Below are 20,450 nucleotides of genomic sequence, written 5' to 3'. Positions count from 1 at the left end.
TGAATTTTGAAATCAGGAATTGTGAATTCTTCAACTATGTTCTTTTTCAAGATTGTTTTCTTTTGGGAGCTATGTGCAATTCCATATTAATTTGAGAATCTGCTTTTCCATTTCTGAAAAAAAAAAGGTAGGTAGAATTTTGATAGAGTTTGTACTGGTAGATCCCTTCGGGTAGTATTACCACCTTAACAATAGTGAGCCTTCCAATCCATGAAGATGGGATGACTTTCCATTTATTTAGGTCTAATTTAATTTCTTTCAGCAGTGTTTTATAGTTTGCATTGTTAAGCCTTTGTTCATATTTATTGTAAGGTAGTTCATTGTTTTGGATGTTGTTGTAAATGGAATTGTTTTCTTAATTTCCTTTTTGGATTGTTATTAAGGGATCAGTTTTTATCATGCATTACATCCTTCCTTTCCTATTTTGATTGTTTTGCCCCAAGAGAGTGATTCCGCATCCTCTTCCTTTTTGATGTCAGTGATATTTACTTATATGACCTTTGACCCATTAGGGTTCTTGGAATCACCTGACTTCTGTAAGATGCTCTTCATAACTTCATACCCTGACTTGTTTTTATTTCCCTCCCTTTATCCCAAAGGGTATTAAAACCTGCCCTGATTGTTTTCTCAGCTATTACTCCTTTGACCATGGGTGTTCTAGTTCCCAGGTCTCTTTTCCAAAGAAGACATTTACTGAAATGGCCACTTTAGACTTGGTCCATTTCTTAGCCCTTGGAACTTCCTTTTTCTCACCAGGACACACCAACCTTCTTTCTCAATCATTCCTTTCTACTGAAACCAGGCTCTGTGACCTAGTGGCCTAAAGAGTTACATATTTCCTGGCTTGCTACAGACTGGCTCAATAAAGCATACCTGAATAAGATTGTTTCCCTCGTTGCCTATCTAACCATTCCCCATTGCCCACTTCACCTCTGTGGAGCCTACCACATCACTTGCAGACAGTGATAACTCCTGTCATCTGCTACTCCTGCTTTGAGACTGCATTTAATTACTGTTGTCATCTTTGACAAACTAATAATTGATAGCAATTAGAAAAGAGTGAATTATCTAGATCCCATCTTCGTTTGTCTTTTATTTTTTCTTTTCTTTTTTTAAGATTTTATTTATTTATTTGACAGAGAGCACAAGCGGGAGAGGGAGAAGCAGGCTCCCCACTGAGCAAGGAGCCTGACGTGGGGCTCGATCCCAGGACCCCGGGATCATGACCTGAGCCAAAGGCAGATGCTTAACTGACTGAGCCACCCAGGTGCCCCTGTCTTTTACTTTAAAAAAATTTTTTTGTGAGGGGCGCCTGGGTGGCTCAGTCAGTTAAGCGTCTGCCTTCGGCTCAGGTCGTGATCTCGGGGTCCTGGGATGGAGCCCCGTGTCAGGCTCTATGCTCTGTGGGGAGTCTGCTTCTTCCTCTCCCTCTATTCTTGCTCTTGCTCTCTCTCAAATAAATAAATAAAATATTTAAAAAATTTTGTGAGCATATGATGGAGAAGGAAAGAGAAAGAGTATATTCAAAAATAAAGCATGATGTTCTCCACAAATTTTATCTTTTCCAAAAAATCAGCTTGTTGAAAATTCTTTTTATTTTATTAATTATATTTTCTGATTATCAAGGTAAAAACATACTTATTTAGCTTGTTTGGAAAGTGTATAAGACCATAAAGAAGAAAAATATACATTATTTAACCATGGCTTGGTAATCTTTGGTAAATATCTTTCCAATATTTTTTCCATGTTCTCATTTTTTTAAAAGATTTTATTTGTTTATTTGGCAGAGACAGAGATAGCGAGAGCAGGAACACAAGCAGGTGGAATGGGAGAGGGAGAAGCAGGTTTCCTGCTGAGCAGGGAGCCCGATGTGGGACTTGATCCCAGGACCCAGAGATCATGACCTGAGCCGAAGGCAGACACTTAACGACTGAGCCACCTAGGCACCCGTATTCTCATTTTTTTTTTAAATGTAGTTGAACTCTTATGTAATGGTTAAGAATATAGGTGACTTTTTGAGGTAGAGAATACTTCAAAATTTGTAGTGTTAAGTTTTCCATTCCTCCCTGCCTCCTTCTCATCGCCCTGTGGTCAGATTGTGGCATATACATTTTCTACTTTAAGAAACTAATTGTGCTTTCCTTATGGCTGATCACTTTTTGTAAATCTCTTACAGATGCTTTGAAAGAATTGAATTTCCTATAAAGTGCTATCTTAATGTGTCTATATATCTATCATTAATTATAGATAGATATATAAATTATATGCTCTACATGCTAGTATCAGTCATAGACTAATAGTTTTGTACCATGATTATACTTACATTGGGTTCTCTCCGTATTTCCAGTATTTGGGGAAGGTTGTACTTCCATTGGGATCTCTTTGTATTTCTCATATTTGGGGATTTTTGGACTCTTGGCATTTTGATTTAGAGCTGTAAAGATTCAGGATTATAATACTTTCATTATGAGTTATACCTTTTCTCAGTATACAGTGCTTCTTTATCTCCTGTTAAAAATAAAACTGTTACTAATGTCTCAAAATGTTTTAGATTAACTTTTGGGGGGAAGAATATATAATTGGTCTATTCTCTGATGCCTTCTCAGAATCTGTTGTCTTTACATATGATGAAAATTTGTCTAGGAATAGAATTCCTGGCCTGCTTGCTATGCCCCTGAAAAATACTGCTTTATTGCCTTCCCTGTCATGTTCAGTTTCTCGTATTACTGTCATTCAGATAGTGAGCATGGGTATTCTAAGAATTTTCTTCTCATTTCAGCCCCATTGTTAGTGTTGCGTGTGAAAATTCTTTGATCTTCTCTTTCCAGTTCTTAGTGCTTTGCCAGATTTTACCTTTTGGTATACCTGGGTATTTTAAGGGAAAGTTAGAGGAAGGTGTATTAGTCACTAATAATTTATCATTGCTAGTGTTAATATCAAAGATATTATCTTTGCCAGTGTGGTTTTTGTTGAATTTCATTGCTTGGGGGCTTTCTCTCTAGCTCTTACTGGCCTTCGTGGATTACTTTAGGCAGTAACTGGATTTTTGTTCAGTGAATTGCTGCAGATATGTGTGTATTTCTTTAAACATGTTTTTGAAAACCATGTTTTTTCCAGTTTTAACTTTCATAGGAAATTTAAGAAAAGAAAAAGAATGAAAGCATACAATAAGAAAATCCATAATCCACCATTTATAATCAACCACTATTAATATTTATTGATATTTCCCTTCTTTTCTGAGAAGTGGAGCATGCACATCATGCATATACATATACATTTAACTTCAGTTCACTGAACATTTATGAACACTTATTACATGCACAGTGTATTCTAGGTGCCAGACATTGTTAAAAATGTGCTGTATATGGTTTGTATCTTTCCTGTTTTTATTTTATGTTGCAGTCTAAGCAAAACCCAATTTATTAAAAAGTATTTGTAACAGTCCTGTTCATGACTTCACACTAAAACATGTCCTCAAAGGGGAAGCTCAATATATCATATAGATGAACAGGGAGATTTGATTGAAGGGGTGTAATTTCTTGGGGTACCACCACTTTCCTTCTCCAAAGAAAGAGAAACTCTTGAAAACTGTTTTCTGTTATGGATGTACAGTATTATAGTTTATTGATTGCTGCTCTATTGTTGGTCATTTATTTTGTTTTCTTCAATTTTAAATATTATTTTGATTAATATCTTTATATATAAAAATTTGAATCTGTATTTGGTTTCCTTAGGGTAGATTCTTAGAAGTGGAATGACTGGGTCAAAGAGTATAAATATTTATAAAACTTTGATATATATTCACAAATTGTTTGCTTGCTATACCCTAACATTTAGTATTATAGTTAAAGACTATAAACATTTCTGTTACAACATCAAATGCATTCCTAAAAAAAACCCTTCAGGATTGCCTGTTCACTAAAAATAATAGGACTTATGGGGAAAATAAGGTTAAAGGCGGACCACTCAAGACCTCTGCAGTTTTCAAACCAAGTACTAACAAAAGCATAATTGGTACCTTATGAGATAACTTGGACAGCCCAGTCAAACCACTTAGCACAGCTGAGGCTGCCTCAGAGGAGAGTTAAAGGATATTAAAATGTAATAGGATGGAAATTGCTGGCCTGCATGGTCTTGAGAAGTGCAGATGTTAAGTAGATTTGTAGGCCAGTGGAGCTGCCATAGAGGTGGGCACCAGAGGAAGTACAGCTTGCTGTGTTCCAGGAACTGTGTAGGCTGGCTGTGCCCCTCTGAGCAGGAAGCCCTGGGTGCAGGTGCTCATTTTTAGTTAAAATAGGGCAGAGAGGGCTCCTGCCTGGCAGTAGCTGAGCCTTAGTGAGGGTCTTTTTCTTTTCCACAGAAAGGCATAATTTTTACCTTCTGACCCAGTTCTCCTTGCCTGGGAAAATTCAAATGTGAACCATTGTAATTTTTGTGTTATACTGGCACTGTTATTTTATTTACTAACCACTTATAAGCTAATTGGTGTTATAGGAACCTGTCTTATGACAAAACAGAGTGTTTTGCTAATTCGTTGGGCAAAAATTTGAATCTCATTTTAATGGTTTCTTCAAAAAAGTTAAAAGCCTTTCAAACTAGGAAGACTGTTAACTATTAATCTTGGTTAATAAAGAATGTCTATTTCAAAACAAATGTTTTCAAAATCGGTAGTCGGAAAACACCAACTGTTTAACGATCACATTAGAATTTAAATACCTTAATCTAGAGTAGTAAATTTCAAATTTCCAATTTATTTTGGTGGCCATTGTTTATAGATACAGATCACAGGACTCCAAACTGTCAGCAGCTTATAGGTATTTTTTTAAATTTTTAATTAACATATAATGTATTATTTGTTCCAGGGGTACAGGTCTGTGATTCAACAGTCTTACACAATTCACAGCGCTCACCATAGCATATACCCTCCCTGATGTCCATCACCCAGCCACCCCATCCCTCCTACCCCCACCACTCCAGCAACCCTCAGTTTGTTTCCTGAGATTAAGAGTCTCTTATGGTTTGCCTCCCTCTCTGGTTTCGTCTTTTTTCATTTTTCCCTCCCTTCCCCTATGATCCTCTGTCTTGTTTCTCAAAATCCTCATATCAGTGAGATCATATGATACTTATCTTTCTCTGATTGACTTATTTCACTTAGCATGATACCCTCTAGTTCCATCCATGTCATTGCAAATGGCAAGATTTCATTTTTTTTTTGATAGCTGCATAATATTCCATTGTGTATATATATCACATCTTCTTTATCCATTCATCTGTTGATGGACATCAAGGCTCTTTCCATGGTTTGGCTATTGTGGACATTGATGCTATAAACATTGGGGTGCACGTGCCCCTTTGGATCACTACATTTGTATCTTTGGAGTAAATACCCAGTAGTGCAATTGCTGGGTCGTAGGGTAGCTCTATTTTCAACTTTTTGAGGAACCTCCATACTGTCTTCCAGAGTGGCTGCACCAGCTTGCATTCCCACCAACAGTGTAGGAGGGTTCCCCTTTCTCCGCATCCCCACCAACATCTTTCGTTTCCTGACTTGTTAATTTTAGCCATTCTGACTGGTGTGAGGTGGTATCTCATTGAGGTTTTGATTTGGATTTCCCTGATGCGGAGTGATGGTGAGCACTTTTTCATGTGTCTGTTGGCCATTTGGATGTCTTCTTTGGAAAAATGTCCACTCATGTCTTCTGCCCATTTCTTGATTGAATTATTTGTTCTTTGGGTGTTGAGTTTGATAAGTTCTTTATAGATTTTGGATACTAGCCCTTTACCTGGTATGTCATTTGCAAATATCTTCTCCCATTCTGTTGGTTGTCTTTTGGTTCTGTTGACTGTTTCCTTTGCTGTGCAAAAGCTTTTTATCTTGATGAAGTCCCAATAGTTCATTTTTGCCCTTACTTCCCTTGCCTTTGGCGATGTTTCTAGGAAGAAGTTGCTGCAGCTGAGGTTGAAGAGGTTGTTGCATGTGTTCTTCTCAAGGATTTTGATGGATTCCTGTCTCACATTTAGGTCTTTTCCATTTTGAGTCTATTTTTGTGTGTGGTATAAGGAAATGGTCCAGTTTCATTCTTCTGCATGTGGCTGTCCAATTTTCCCAACATCATTTGTTGAAGAGGCTGTCTTTTTTCCATTGGACATTCTTTCCTGCTTTGTTGAAGATTAGTTGACCATAGAGTTGAGGGTCCATTTCTGGGCTCTCTGTTCTGTTCCATTGATCTATGTGTCTGTTTCCGTGCCAGTGCCATACTGTCTTGATGATGACAGCTTTGTAATAGAGCTTGAAGTCTGGAATTGTGATGCCGCCAGCTTTGCTTTTCTTTTTCAACATTCCTCTGGCTATTCGGGGTCTTTTCTGGTTCCATACAAATTTTAGGATTATTTGTTCCATTTCTTTGAAAAAACTTGAGGGGGGGCACCTGGGTGGCTCAGTCATTAAGCATCTGCCTTAGGCTCAGGTCATGATCCCAGGGTCCTGGGATTGGACCCGACATTGGGCTCCCTGCTCTGCAGGAAGTCTGCTTCTCCCTCTCCCACTCCCCCTGCTTGTGTTCCCTCTCTCGCTGTCTCTCTCTCTCTCTGTCAAATAAATAAATAATCTTAAAAAAAAAAAAAAAAGAAAAAACTTGATGGCATTTTGATAGGGATTGCATTAAATGTGTAGATTGCTCTAAGTAGCATAGACATTTTCACAATATTTGTTCTTCCAATCCATGAGCATGGAATGTTTTTCCATTTCTTTGTGTCTTCCTCTCTTTCATGAGTATTCTATAGTTTTCTGAGTACACATTCTTGCCTCTTCGGTTAGATTTATTCCTAGGTATCTTATCGTTTTGGGTGCAATTGTAAATGGGATTGACTCCTTAATTTCTCTTTCTTCTGTCTCGTTGTTGGTGTATAGAAATGCAACTGATTTCTGTGCATTGATTTTATATCCTGCCATTTTACTGAATTCCTGTATGAGTTCTAGCAGTTTTGGGTGGAGTCTTTGGGTTTTCCACATAAGGTATCATATCATCTGCAAAGAGTGAGAGTTTCATCACTTTACCACTTCTTTACCGATTCGGATGCCTTTTATTTCTTTTTGTTGTCTGATTGCTAAGGCTAGGACTTCTAGTACTATGTTGAATAGCATTGGTGACAGTGGACATCCCTGTTGTGTTCCTGACCTTAGGGGAAAAGCTCTCAGTTTTTCCCTATTGAGTATGATATTCACTGTGGGTTTTTCATAGATGGCTTTTATGATATTGAGGTATATACCCTCTATCCCTACACTGTGAAGAGTTTTAATCAAGGAAGGATGCTGTACTTTGTCAGATGCTTTTTTTGCATCTATTGAGAGGAACATGTGGTTCTTCTTCTTTCTTTTATTAATGTATTGTATCACATTGATTGATTTGCGGATGTTGAACCAACCTTGCAGCCCAGGAATAAATCCCATTTGGTCGTGGTGACTAATCCTTTTAATGTACTGTTGAATCCTATTGTCTAGTATTTTGGTGAGAATTTTTGCATCCATGTTCATCAGGGATATTGGTCTATAGTTCTCCTTTTTGATGGGGTCTTTGTCTGGTTTGGGGATCAAGGTAATGGTGGCCTCATAAAACGAGTTAGGAAGTTTTCTTTCCATTTCTCCTTTTTGGAACAGTTTCAGAAGAATAGGTATTAATTCTTCTTTAAATGTTTGGTAGAATTCCCCTGGGAAGCCATCTGGCCCTGGGCTCTTTGTTGGGAGAATCTTGATGACTGCTTCAATTTCCTAAGTGGTTATGGGTCTGTTCAGGTTTTCTGTTTTTTCCTGGTTCAGTTTTGGTAGTTGATACATCTCTAGGAATGCATCCATTTTTTCCAGATTATCTAATTTTTTGGCATATAGTTGCTCATAATATGTTATTATAATTGTTTGTATTTCTTTGGTGTTGGTTGTGATCTCTCCTTTTGTTCATGATTTTATTTATTTGGGTCCGTTCTCTTTTCTTTTTGATAAGTCTGGCCAGGGGTTTATCAATCTTACTAATTCTTTCAGAGAACCAGCTCCTAGTTTCATTGATCTCTTCTGTTCTTTTGATTTCTATTTCATTGATTTCTGCTCTGATCTTTATTATTTCTCTTCTCCTGCTGGGTTTAGGCTTTATTTGCTGTTCTTTCTCCAGCTCCTTTAGGTGTAGGGTTAGGTTGTGTATTTGAGACCTTTTTTGTTTCTTGAGAAAGGCTTGTATTGCTATATACTTTCCTCTTAGGACTGCCTTTGCTGTATCCCAAAGATTTTGAACAGTTGTGTTTTCATTTTCATTGGTTTCCATGAATTTTTTAAATTCTTCTTTAATTTCCTGGTTGACCCATTCATTCTTTAGTAGGATGCTCTTTAGCCTCCATGTATTTGAGTTCTTGACAACTTTCCTCTTGTGACTGAGTTCGAGTTTCAAAGCATTGTGGTCTGAAAATATGCAGGGAATGATCCCAATCTTTTGGTACCGGTTGATACCTGATTTGTGACCCAGGATGTGATCTATTCTGCAGAATATTCCATGTGCACTAGAGAAGAATGTGTATTTTGTTGCTTTAGTATGGAATGTTCTGAATATATCTGTGAAGTCCATCTGATCCAGTGTGTCATTTAGAGCCTTTATTTCCTTGTTGATCTTTTGCTTAGATGATCTGTCCATTGCAGTGAATGGGGTGTTAAAGTCCCCTACTATTATTGTATTATGTTTCTTTCATTTTGTTATTAATTGGCTTATCTAATTGGCTGCTCCCATGTTAGGGCCATAAATATTTACAATTGTTAGATCTTCTTGTTGGATAGACCCTTTAAGTATGATGTAGTGTCCTTCCTCATCTCTTATTATAGTCTTTGGTTTAAAACCTAATTTGTCTTGGGGCGCCTGGGTGGCTCAGTTGTTAAGCATCTGCCTTCGGCTCAGGTCATGATCCCAGGGTCCTGGGATCGAGCCCCACATCAGGTTCCCTGCTCAGCAGGAAGCCTGCTTCTCCCTCTCCCATTCCCCTGCTTGTGTTCCCTCTCTCACTGTGTCTCTCTCTGGCAAAAAAATAAAATCTTAAAAAAAAAAATCTAATTTGTCTGATGTAAAGATTGCCACCCCAGCTTTCTGTTGATGTCCATTAGCATGGTAAATGGTTTTCCACCCCCTCATTTTAAATCTGGAGGTGTCTTTGCATCTAAAATGAGTCTCTTGCTGCATATCGATGGGTCTTGTTTTTTTTTTTATCCAATCTGATACACTGTGTCTTCTGATTGGGGCATTTAGCCCATTTACATTCAGGGTAACTATTGAAAAATACAAATTTAGTACCATTGTATTGCCTGTAAGGTGACTGTTACTGTGTATTGTCTGTGTTCCTTTCTGGTCTATGTTACTTTTAGGCTCTTTCTTTGTTTAGAGGACCCCTTTCAATATTTCTTGTAGGGCTGGTTTCATGTTCGCAAATTCTTTTAGTTTTTGTTTGTCCTGGAAGCTTTTTATCTCTCCTTCTATTTTCAGTGACAGCCTAGCTGGATATAATATTCTTGGCTGCATATTTTTCTCGTTTAGTACCCTGAATATATCATGCCAGTCCTTTCTGGCCTGCCAGGTCTCTGTGGACAGGTCTGCTGCCAATCTAATGTTTCTACCATTGTAGGTTACAGACCTCTTGTCCCGAGCTGCTTACAGGATTTTCTCTTTGTCTCTGAGACTTGCGAGTTTTACTATTAGATGTCAGAGTATTGACCTATTTTTATTGATCTTGAGGGGGGTTCTCTGTGTTTTCCGGGCACAGAGAGGGGGTTCTTTTGATGCCTGTTTCCTTCCCCAAATTAGGGAAGTTCTTTGCTGTAATTTGCTCCAATATACCTTCTGCCCCTCTCTTTCTTCTTCTGGGATCCCAATTCTGATGTTGTTTTGCTTTATGGTATCACGCATCTGTCGAATTCTCCCCTTGTGATCCAGTAGTTGTTTATCTCTCTTTTTCTTAGCTTCTTTATTCTCCATCATTTGGTCTTCTATATCACTAATTCTCTCTTCTGCCTCATTTATCCTAGCAGTTAGAGCCTCCATTTTTGACTGCACCTCATTAATAGCCTTTTTGATTTCCACTTGGTTAGATTTTAGTTCTTTTATTTCTCCAGAAAGGGATTCTGTAGTATCTTCTGTGCTTTTTTCAAGCCCAGATAGTATCTTTATAATCATTAATATGAACTCTAGTTCCTACATCTTACTAATGTCTGTACTGATTAGGTCCCTGCCAGTCGGTACTGCCTCTTACTCTTTTTTTTTTTGAGGTGAGTTTTTCCATCTTGTCATTTTGTCCAGGGGAGAATAGATGAATGAGAGAACAAAATAGCAGCTTATGGATATTAATTTATTTGTTGAGGGGAGAAGGCATAGTTTTGTAGTGACTCTCATTTATGGGAATGGCTTCATCCAGGATTATGCAGCATTCAGTTATAGCACCAGAGAAGACAGAGGGTGGGGGAGTCAAGTCAGTTCAAGACGGGTCGTTTTCTAGGGTTGGGTATGTATGTCTTACATAGGCTGGTGGGAGAAAGTTGAGGGTACTAGGAAGAAAGTAATTGAAGTAATTGGGGTTGAGGGCAGTAAGAAGAAAATGAGGAAGTGATTGGTATAATAAAATGGGAGAAACAAGGAGATTTTGGATACTGGAGAGCTTAGGAGCCCAGAAAACAGCTGTTGTAACAATAAAGGGAAGGAGCTGAAGAGTTACTAGTTATTGAGATATTACAGCTCATGATTTTGTAGGTAGAGCAATTTACATATTGCTACTATCCATAGAAATGGGTTGCTTTGGTATAGGTGAAGGTTGTTGGGAGTTGAGGAACAAAAGGAACGCTGAAGGACAGGTTGAAGAGTGCATTGGTCTCAAGGACATTGGGAACCTGCCATAACGAGTCAGAGAATAAGTATGTATAGAAATTTTATAAACTGGTTCCAGGGGCACCTGGGTGGCTCAGTCGTTAAGTGTCTGCCTTCAGCTTGGGTCATGACCCCAGGGTCCTGGGATCGAGCCCTGCGTCTGGTCCCTGCTCAGCAGGAAGCCTGCTTCTCCCTCTCCCACTCCCCTTGCTTGTATTCCCTCTCTCACTGTGTCTCTCTGTCAAATAAAATCTTTAGAAAAAATAAATAAACTGGTTCCAGAGTCCTCAATGAATGAGGTAGCTAAAATACTGGGAAGACTAGAAGGTGGCATAGTTTGATGGTATATATCTGAAAGGAAACAGGACTTTTGATAAGTATACTTAAGTAATCATCTGAAGTGCTTATAGAGATTCAGGGCAATGCCCATTGAGGGTGGGAGAATGGGTCCTTCAAGGCTCTACAGGGCCAGCTGTGCTTCAAGGGGAAGAAGTTGGTGAGTCACAGTGGTTTTAGGGGATGACAGTATAGAAAAGAGTCATTGAAGAGAGGGGGTCATGGATGAACAGCGTAATAAGCATGCCAGCATAAGTTGAGGTCCAAAGAGGTTTTAGAAGCTTGAGAAAGTTAGCAGACTCCAATCTTTATTCAACCTTCTGTTGGAGTGTTGTGGAGAAATTGCTCTGGTGTCTTCAAAGAGAATGTTTTCTAGTTAGGAACCTTGGTTTCTATCTAGAGTTTTAATTGGTAGAACTGGAGAGACCTTGAGCAATTTGGGGAGAACAGATGTCCCTAGGATTTTGGAACAGGAATTAACCATATCCCTCAGTCTCATGAGAGGTAAGAACTCAGAATTTTTAGTAGGACTAAAATCACAGATTATTAAAGACTGCATGCTTGGCTTGAGGATGTGTTTGCTTTTTTGTTTTTTATTTCTTTTCTGCTTTTATAGCTCTTTTTCATCTGGCTTTATAGGGAGTTGAATTTACAGAACCCATAGAGGTTTTTGATACTTAGAACTGTGCCTGGAAAACAAATATTTATACATTATTATTATTATTACTATTATTACTACTACTACCAGTAATAGCATTATAACTGTTATTTATTAGGAACAAAGTTCTTTATTTCCCTGTGAAAGATGTTTTAAGTTTAAATTCGGAAGTTGTTGATCACTTAAGATTATTTTTTTTCTAAAGCTTTTTATCTTAGTGCTAGTGACATAGTATGGTATGCAAGCTTTCTGAGATTAGAAAAAAGAGGTAAAACCTGTTGACTTTTTTCTTCCTCTTTTGAAAATTTTAGGTTAACTTTACATATAATGAAATGTGCAAATTTTAAATGTACAGTTGATTGGATTTTGAGAAATGCATACACCTATGTAAACACTACCCCAGTTAGATAAGAACGTTTTTATTACCCGGAAGTTCCCTGGTGCCCCTTTGCAATCAGTTCACCAATCTCTCTCCCACCCCCTTTCCTAGGCAACCACACTGATCTGATTTCTATCACCATAAATTAGTTCTGTCTGCTTTAGAATTTTATATAAATGAAATTATATAGTGTGTAGTCTTTCATGTATAGCTTCTTTTGCTCACAAAGTCTGCGAGATTCATCCCTTTTGTTACAAAGTCTCAACAGTTTATTTTCATTGCTGAATAGTATTCTATTATATGAATATACCACAATTGGTTGTTAATTCATCTGGTGATGCACATTTGTATTATTTCCAGCTTTGGCTCTTCTGAATAAAAGTGTTATCAACATTCATATATAAATTTTTTTGTGGACATACGTTTTCATTTCTTTTGGGTAATGACCTAGGAATGGAACTACGGGTTCATAGGGTATGTGTATGTTAACTTTATACAAAACTGCCAGTTTTCCAAAGTAATTTAACATTTTCATACTCCCAGGAATGTGTGAGAGACACAATTGCTCCAACATGTTTGCCAACCTTCAGTAATTCTTATAGGTGGAAATGATATCTCATTGTTGTTTTAACTTGTATTTCTCTGATGATTAATGATGTTTGGCACCTTTTCATATGCTTATTTTCCATTTTTATATGTTTTCTTATGAGAGGTATGTTCACATCTTTTGCCCAATTTATTTAATTGTATTATCTCTTTTTAGTTTGTAGGAGATCTTTATATAATTTAGAAACAAGTCCTTTTTTTAAGAAAGTCGTGCTGTGAATCTTTTCTCCTAGTTTTTGACTTGAACTTCATTTTCCTAACAATGTCTTTTGAGGAGCAGAAGTTTTTAATTTTGATGATGACCAGTTCATCTGTTTTTTTCTCTTTTGGTTCATGTTTTGTGTGACCAGTCCAAGAAATCTTTATTTACCCTAGGTTGTGAAGATACTCACTACATTTTCTTCTAGAAGCTTTTATACTGTTATTTTTTTACATTTAGGTTTTTAATCTATCCCAAATCAGTTTTTGTGTGATATGTAAAATAAGGGTCAAGATTTTTCTCTCTTTACTTTTACCAGGTTTTGGAGTCCAGCTGGTGACAGAATATCCACACTAAGTTTTTATCTGTTTTGATCCTTTGTTTTCTGAAATAATATTAGTTTCCAACTATGATTGTGAGATCTCCATCTTGACCTCTGCATACCATAAGGTTTCAGGCTCACAGTATAGATTCAGTAATGAGATTTACATTTTGGTTGATCTCCCCTGTACCCTTTGCCTCCAGTGTGTGGAATATATATGTCATGCATTACTAGAGGGACACCTAGACACAACTTTAAATAACAGCAAATCAATTGAGAGAAAGTAACCCTGCTTTTAGTCATTCAGTTCTTTTGGATTGAGAAAGCCTCTATTTGATTCTTTACTTATTTCAAATACTTGCTAATACCCTCCCTCCCTTTTTGTAAGTAGTGAGATGGACTCAAGCTCACTCACTGCCTTGCTAGGCACCAGTGTTCAGCTAGAATTTAGTAATATTTTGCTTTCCTTTTAAGTGATTTTTTTTTTTTTGCTACCTTGTATTTTTTCACAATAATTACTAATTTTCCACTGAAGAGAGTGATTAAATTTTACCTTTAAAATTTTTGTTTTAAAGGGTGCCTGGGTGCCTCAGTTGGTTAAGCAACTGCCTTCGGCTCAGATCATGATCCTGGAGTCCCTGGATCGAGTCCCACATCGGGCTCCCTGCTCGGCAGGGAGTCTGTTTCTCCCTCTGACCCTCCCCCCTCTCATGTGCTCTCTCTCATTCTCTATCTCTCAAATAAATAAATAAAATCTTTAAAAAAAAATTTTTGTTTTAAAAAATTTAATCGATTTTAAAGAAAAATGTTAAATACAGGTAGGATGAAGGGGGATGACAGAATTGGAGAATGTGGTATGTGTTGGAGGTTGGATGTGGCCCTGATGGAAAAGGTGTATGGGAGTAAGTGAAATTTGGGAGTTGCTTCTCCAGCATTTCTCAGGTGTCTCAGTTATTTCTGCTTTATCTGCAGAACTGACTTGTTTAACAGGTGTTTCCTGAGCATCTGCTTTGTGCAGAGAAGTGTCCTGAGAATATGAGGAGAAATCTGGTGTTCTCCACCTTGTCTAAGGTAGGGGAGAGGACATGTGTTGATGTGGCTACTAGTGTGAGTGTATGATGGTAAATGCTGTCAGAGCAAGTGGCCAGGATGTCTTTGCCCATGAGGAAGGGGAGGTCATCTCTAGCTGGGGTCTTGAGGCCTTGGCTCAAACTAATGTTTTTACAAAACTACATGTCTTTCTCCCTTCTATCTTGAATCTCTCTTCCTAAATCTCCATCAGTTTTGGTGGGAGAAGGGACTGTCGTTTGTAGGCATTACTCTGAGAAGGACTGTGTCCAAAAGGAAGTCACGTTCATCCTCAGAAGACAGTGGCTCCCAGAGTTCTGGATCTAGCACACCTGTGTTTAGTTGGATATTTACTTAATTGTTTTGAGTCCCAGGTTCTTCTTTATTGATGATAGTGAAGCCCAGTGTCCTTCCTGCTTCATTAGACAGCATATGTAAGAGACATTTATGATGTACATTTGTACATCCATATTATTTTCATTCTTATTAGTATTTGAAATACTGATGGTTAATGATTTTGAGTGCATTTTAGGTGTTTAATTCTTTTTTTCTCTTTTTTTCCCCCTAGGTCTTGATGCAGAACTTTATTATGTGAGAAATGACCTTATTAGTCACTATGCTCTATCCTTTAACCTGTTAGTACCCAGTGAGACAAATTTCCTGCACTTCACTTGGCATGCAAAGTCCAAGGTAAGAGAGTGGTCAACCAGAGATGCCAAGACAGGACCACTCGGGCCCAGAGGCCGATGCAAGGGCTGTATCTGAGGGATGGGCTGCCGTCTGTGTAAAAGGGTCTGTGGGTGGTGGGCTGTGGCAGTACTGGGTCTTTTCAGATTTATGTTTTAAATCTTTAGCCTGTTCTTTTTTTTTCTTTGTTAAAGATTTTATTTATTTATTTGGCAGAGAGAGAGAGCACAGCAGGGGGAGTGGCAGGAGAGGGACAAGCAGACTCCCCACTGAGCAGGGAGCCTGATGTGGGGCTCGATCCCAGGATCCTGGGATCATGACCTGAGCCAAAGGCAGATGCTTACCTGACTGAGCCACCCAGGTGCCCCTCTTTAGCCTATTCTGTTAGACTTTCTCAAGTCCTTTAAAATGAAGGTAGCCATCATTTATGTGACTAGCTAATGACAAAACACTTACATCCTTTCAGGCTTTTCAAGGAGGGATGCAGATCTAGTTTGAAGAGGGAACAGTTGGACCTGCTAATGACTGCTGTTACTGTGAACTGATAACAGTAGAAGATGGGGAAGTGGGCTAGGTGTTTTGGACATGTTTGATATAATGGATACAGGTCTGCCATTTATAGAGAAATGGTAAAAGTGGGATACAACAGATGCAGGCACCCATGTGTGCTGAGGCTAAGCTCCTTTAACAGTAAGGGACCTTCTGCCTGGCTTACTTGTTGCTAAATTCTTCACATTTTCTCTGACTGACTCCATGAACATAGGTTTTCTCATAGGTCAAAGAATGGGGGCTGAGGGTAGAGCCCACCTCCTCCAATCAACTTTAATTTCTTTTATTAGCATTATAATAAACAATAGGATTTTATTTGGGAAATAAAAATAGTTTTGCTACTAAAATCTCTTCGAGTTTTTTTTTTTTAAGTATTATAAAGTGGTGTCTGTCCTGACATTTGTGGCAAAGTCGTTTAAATTTGATGACTTTAACAAGATCTTTTTATCTACTTAGAAAACAGTAAAGAATATTAGGAAAATTCAAGTATTAATAGAATTGTTTTTACAACTATTGAGACTTTGTAGATCTATACCCCAAAGTAATCATTGTTTATAGTTTGGTATACTTCAAACTCATTTTTTTAAAAATCTTTTTAAACAAAAAGGGGATTTTATCATACCTATATTGTACAACATTTTTCCCCTTACTAATACGGTATTTCGGCATCTTCCCATTTCTCTACTTGTAGATTTAACTCATTTTCTTTAATGGCCTTATAGTATGATATTATATGGATATATGATTATTTCTTAAGGGCCTCACTGACTCATGGATTTTTGATAGCATTTCACTATTTCAAACAATGCTTCCTTTCACTGTTAGAGATAGTTTCCTTCAGTTCATCTGGCAGGCAAAATCCATGGCACAGGGATAGGGAAAACAGTTGGTAGTTCATCTTTTGTTGATGTTTCTTCCTTTGTTATTGATGAATATAGAAACAGAAAAAATATGTGTGCAAATGTGTACCTGGATATATGTATGTATGTATGTGTATGTATATATAGGTATATATGTGTGTCTGTATACATGCATTGAGAAATTTTTGTGCACTTGTGGAATTATTTTTGAGTAGTAAGTTATCACCAAGTAGTGAAATGGCAGGGTCAGAGTGTGCATGTTTAAAATTTTGGTTGATATTGCCAAATTATTTCTCCCTTCCCTCTCCCAAGATGGTAGCAATGAACCAGCGTTCCTTGCCAAGTGAATAGGGGTGCTTATTTCTTCAATTCACTTATTTTTTTTTTAAAGATTTATTTATTTATTTATTTGAGAGCGAGAATGAGAGAGCATGAGAGGGGGGAGGGTCAGAGAGAGAGAGGCAGACTCCCTGCTGAGCAGGGAGCCCGATGCGGGACTCGATCCCTGGACTCCAGGATCATGACCTGAGCCGAAGGCAGTCGCTTAACCAACTGAGCCACCCAGGCACCCTTCAATTCACTTATTAACACTAAATATTTTAAGTATAGTCGTTTGCTAATCAGATGAGTAAAAATGATTATATAACTACCCATATATTCATATTATTATTACAGTTGATCCTTGAATAATGTGGGGGTTATGGGATACTGATGCCCCCCTGTAGTCGAAAATTCATGTATAACTTTTGACTCCCCCACACTTAATCACTAATGGTCAAATAACACATATTTTGTATGTTATTATATACTGTAAATCTTACAATAAAGTAAGCTAGAGATAAGAAAATGTTAAGAAAATCATAAGGAAGTGAAAATCCATTTACGGTATTACACTATAAAAAAAAATCCATGTAAATGGACCTGTGCAGTTCAAACTGGTGTTATTCAAGGATCAGCTATATATATATATATACTCAAGCATACATTACAGAAACATTATACCCACATATTCATACAGGCATTAAAATATAGCTGCAGTAATGCGATTAAAGTTGACTTAGCTTGGATTCTGGGTAAAACATGTGCCTTGTCTGGAGCACCTCAACTATCCAACATTGTTGCCTTGGGGTATCCAAATATGGGCCTGCTTTTTTAGTGGTGGATTCATCTTTAGGGTAAAAACTGCAAAAACAGAGGTCAAGAGAGAAAATTCATGTGAAACAATTAAGAACATTTAGTAAATGGTAACCTGGATATGCTGAAGTGTCAAAAGATACAGATAATTCAGAAAAGGTTCACATGAGACATTTTAATCTGAGATATGTCAGTTTCAATGAGTAGGCACCTGAACTCTTCAAAGAAACTGCACTAACACATTTTCCAGTATTCTTATATAACATTATGTGACATTATTTAGGGGTGGGGGTAGCTTTTAATTTTGATATAAGTTCCAACATAAAAATTACAAGAATAGTACAAAGAATTCTCCTATATCGTTTACCCAGATTCACTGATTATTACTGGTTTGCTTCATTTGCTTACTTTATCATTCATTCTTTCTCCCCACCCTCAGGCACACACACTTTTTTTCTCGAACTGTATGAAATGAATTGCAAGCATCCTGTCCCTTTAGCCTTAAGTACATCAATTTATATGTTCTCAGAATAAGGGCATTCTTTACATAACCAGAGTATAGTGATCAAAATCAGGAAACTTAACATTGATACAATACTATTATCTAATGTATAGTATTCACATTTCATCAGTTATTCTGATGATGTTCTTTATAGGTCTTTTTTTATTTGATTCAGGATCATGCATGCAGTTGGTTGATGTACCTTTAGTCCTCTATTAATCTGGAACATTTCTTTGGCCTTTTTTCGTGTGTCTTGACCTTGATATTTTTGAAACACAGTGTCCCTCAATTTGAGTTGTCTGAGGTTTCCTCATGATTAGATTCAGGAATGTCTCTTTGCTAGTAACACCCCAAAAAAGCTGTCCTTCACAGTGCACATGGTATCAGCTTATCCCATTACTGGTGATCTCTGCTCACTCAGTTCACTAGGTTCCTCCACTGTGAAGTTTTCTCCTCTATAATGAGTAAGTAATTGTGGGGAGATTTTGTGAAATCATATTTTAAAAATTCCATTCTTTATCATGCTTTCAACTGCTAGTTTCTGCATCTGTGTTTAGAATTAGTTTTCACTTTTTAGCCAGTGCTGTTGAAGAGATTTGTATGTTCCCTCTCACTGGAAGAGGTCAGATCCACATTCGGTAAATATTAGGTGGGAGTATTGTAGAAGGAATGGGAATTCAAGCATTTGTGGAGTAGCTGGTCTTGAATTTTAAGTTCCCTTGCTACTCTGAGATCCAGTGTTTCTGTGAACATCTTTCAGGCAGAGAAGCTTCTTATATTCTCCAAAAAATTGATACTTAATCCTTTGTTACTTTTCCTACTTTTAATGCTGATGAATATAAAAACACAATAATACATATATTTTGAAGTAGTGAAAAATCTAATGAAATAGAGAATCTACTATTCTGTTGACCTTGAATAGGGTGTGATTATTTCTGGACCCACTTAGGAAAAAATAATGATACATCATGCGAATGGTTCCTGGGCAATTATATGGATAGTGACTTGTGAATAAAAAGGCAGTGTGGCATGTGGCAGTTGTAATTGAACAGAATTCAACCTTCTCTTAACCTTTCCTTTTTAAAAATACACATACATTGGATGTTTTTATTTGGAGTGAGTTTCAGGGATCTGATATTGCTGATAGTGGATGTCTGAGGAATTTTAGGAGCCTGCCACAGGAGGAAGTTGGAGTGGAGGAGAGTAGAGAGAGGAAAGGGTTCAGATGAATATACATATTTGAAAGGGTTCAGATGAATATATGTACTTGTACTGGCCTAGGCACAGCGTGGGTCAGGAGGCGCCCTGGTATAGCTCTATGGTCCTTCTAAATTCTTAATGAATAATTTCTAAACTACTTCTGTGGCAGGTTTTAAATACCATCCTTAGTGCACATTTGAGCTACTATTGCTGGTATGATATTCCTGGTAAGGCAGAAAGAAGTTCCTTGACTTGTTGGAGGGCGTCACCACCTATTTACACATCTAGCCAGAATCCTAGGGGGGGGGCTATACTTCTTCTCCTACACCTACCAAGTCCAGTTGATTATCTCTCATAATTATACCTTAAATTCATCTCCTACCTCTTTTTGGACCTGATGCCCCATCTGTAGTTTGGGCCTTCATTGTTTCTTAACGAGATATGGAAATAGTTTTCTAACTGGTCTCCTTGCCTCTGGACTGACTTCTTGCTGCACTGCTGCCGCACCTCATCCCCCACCCTCTGCCCCCCAAAACTACTCCAGGGCTCTCAGTTGCCACCAGAATAAAGTTCTGATTTCCTAGGAAGCCTTTATGATCTTGTTTCTGCCTTTCTTTTCTACTTCCTCTTCAGCTAGTTGTTTAGTGCCATTTTGTTTTGCAATGTTTTGAATGCTCTGGACTCTGTTACATTGCTGCTGTTTGCACTGCTAGAAATGCCCTTTCCCCATTCTTTATCTCTTGAACTCCTGTTCATCTCATAAATCTCAGACCTGGTGTCACCTCTCTGTTGGCTATGTCAAGTGCTCCTTTCTGCACCATGGCACCCTTCTCTTTCCTCTCTCATAGCCCTTGTCATACTCTAAGAATATTGTAATGGTTGATCTTCTTTTCTATCTCCCTCCTAGATGCAAAGCACTTCAAAGGAGGAACTCCTTTTCATCTGTCTCTGTGTTCCCTCTTCCTGGTATATAGCACCTGGTACTTAGTTACAGGTGCTCTTTTACTGACCACAGAAGAGATGCACAGGTAGAAGCCACAAAGCACAGCTCAACAAACAGGGATCTT

The 20,450-nt window shown here is 37.9% G+C and overlaps 1 protein-coding gene across 2 annotated transcripts in view; it reads left to right on the top strand.

Annotated features, from left to right (window-relative positions):
• The window catches only part of RYK (receptor like tyrosine kinase), a 93,004-nt gene that overhangs the window by 17,368 nt on the left and 55,186 nt on the right, over positions 1-20,450 (top strand). For both annotated transcript variants that reach the window (XM_034994990.1, XM_034994981.1), the window contains exon 2: positions 15,020-15,141. In XM_034994990.1, the coding sequence (XP_034850881.1) occupies positions 15,020-15,141 (122 nt within the window). The remainder of the gene's footprint in view (positions 1-15,019; positions 15,142-20,450) is intronic.

This window comes from Mirounga leonina, unplaced genomic scaffold (assembly GCF_011800145.1).
Source record: "Mirounga leonina isolate KUSES-001 unplaced genomic scaffold, KU_Mleo_1.0 Mir_115, whole genome shotgun sequence".
Lineage (NCBI taxonomy): Eukaryota > Metazoa > Chordata > Mammalia > Carnivora > Phocidae > Mirounga > Mirounga leonina.
Note: the sequence above shows the minus strand (reverse complement) of the source record. Positions and strands in the feature narration are given on the sequence as shown.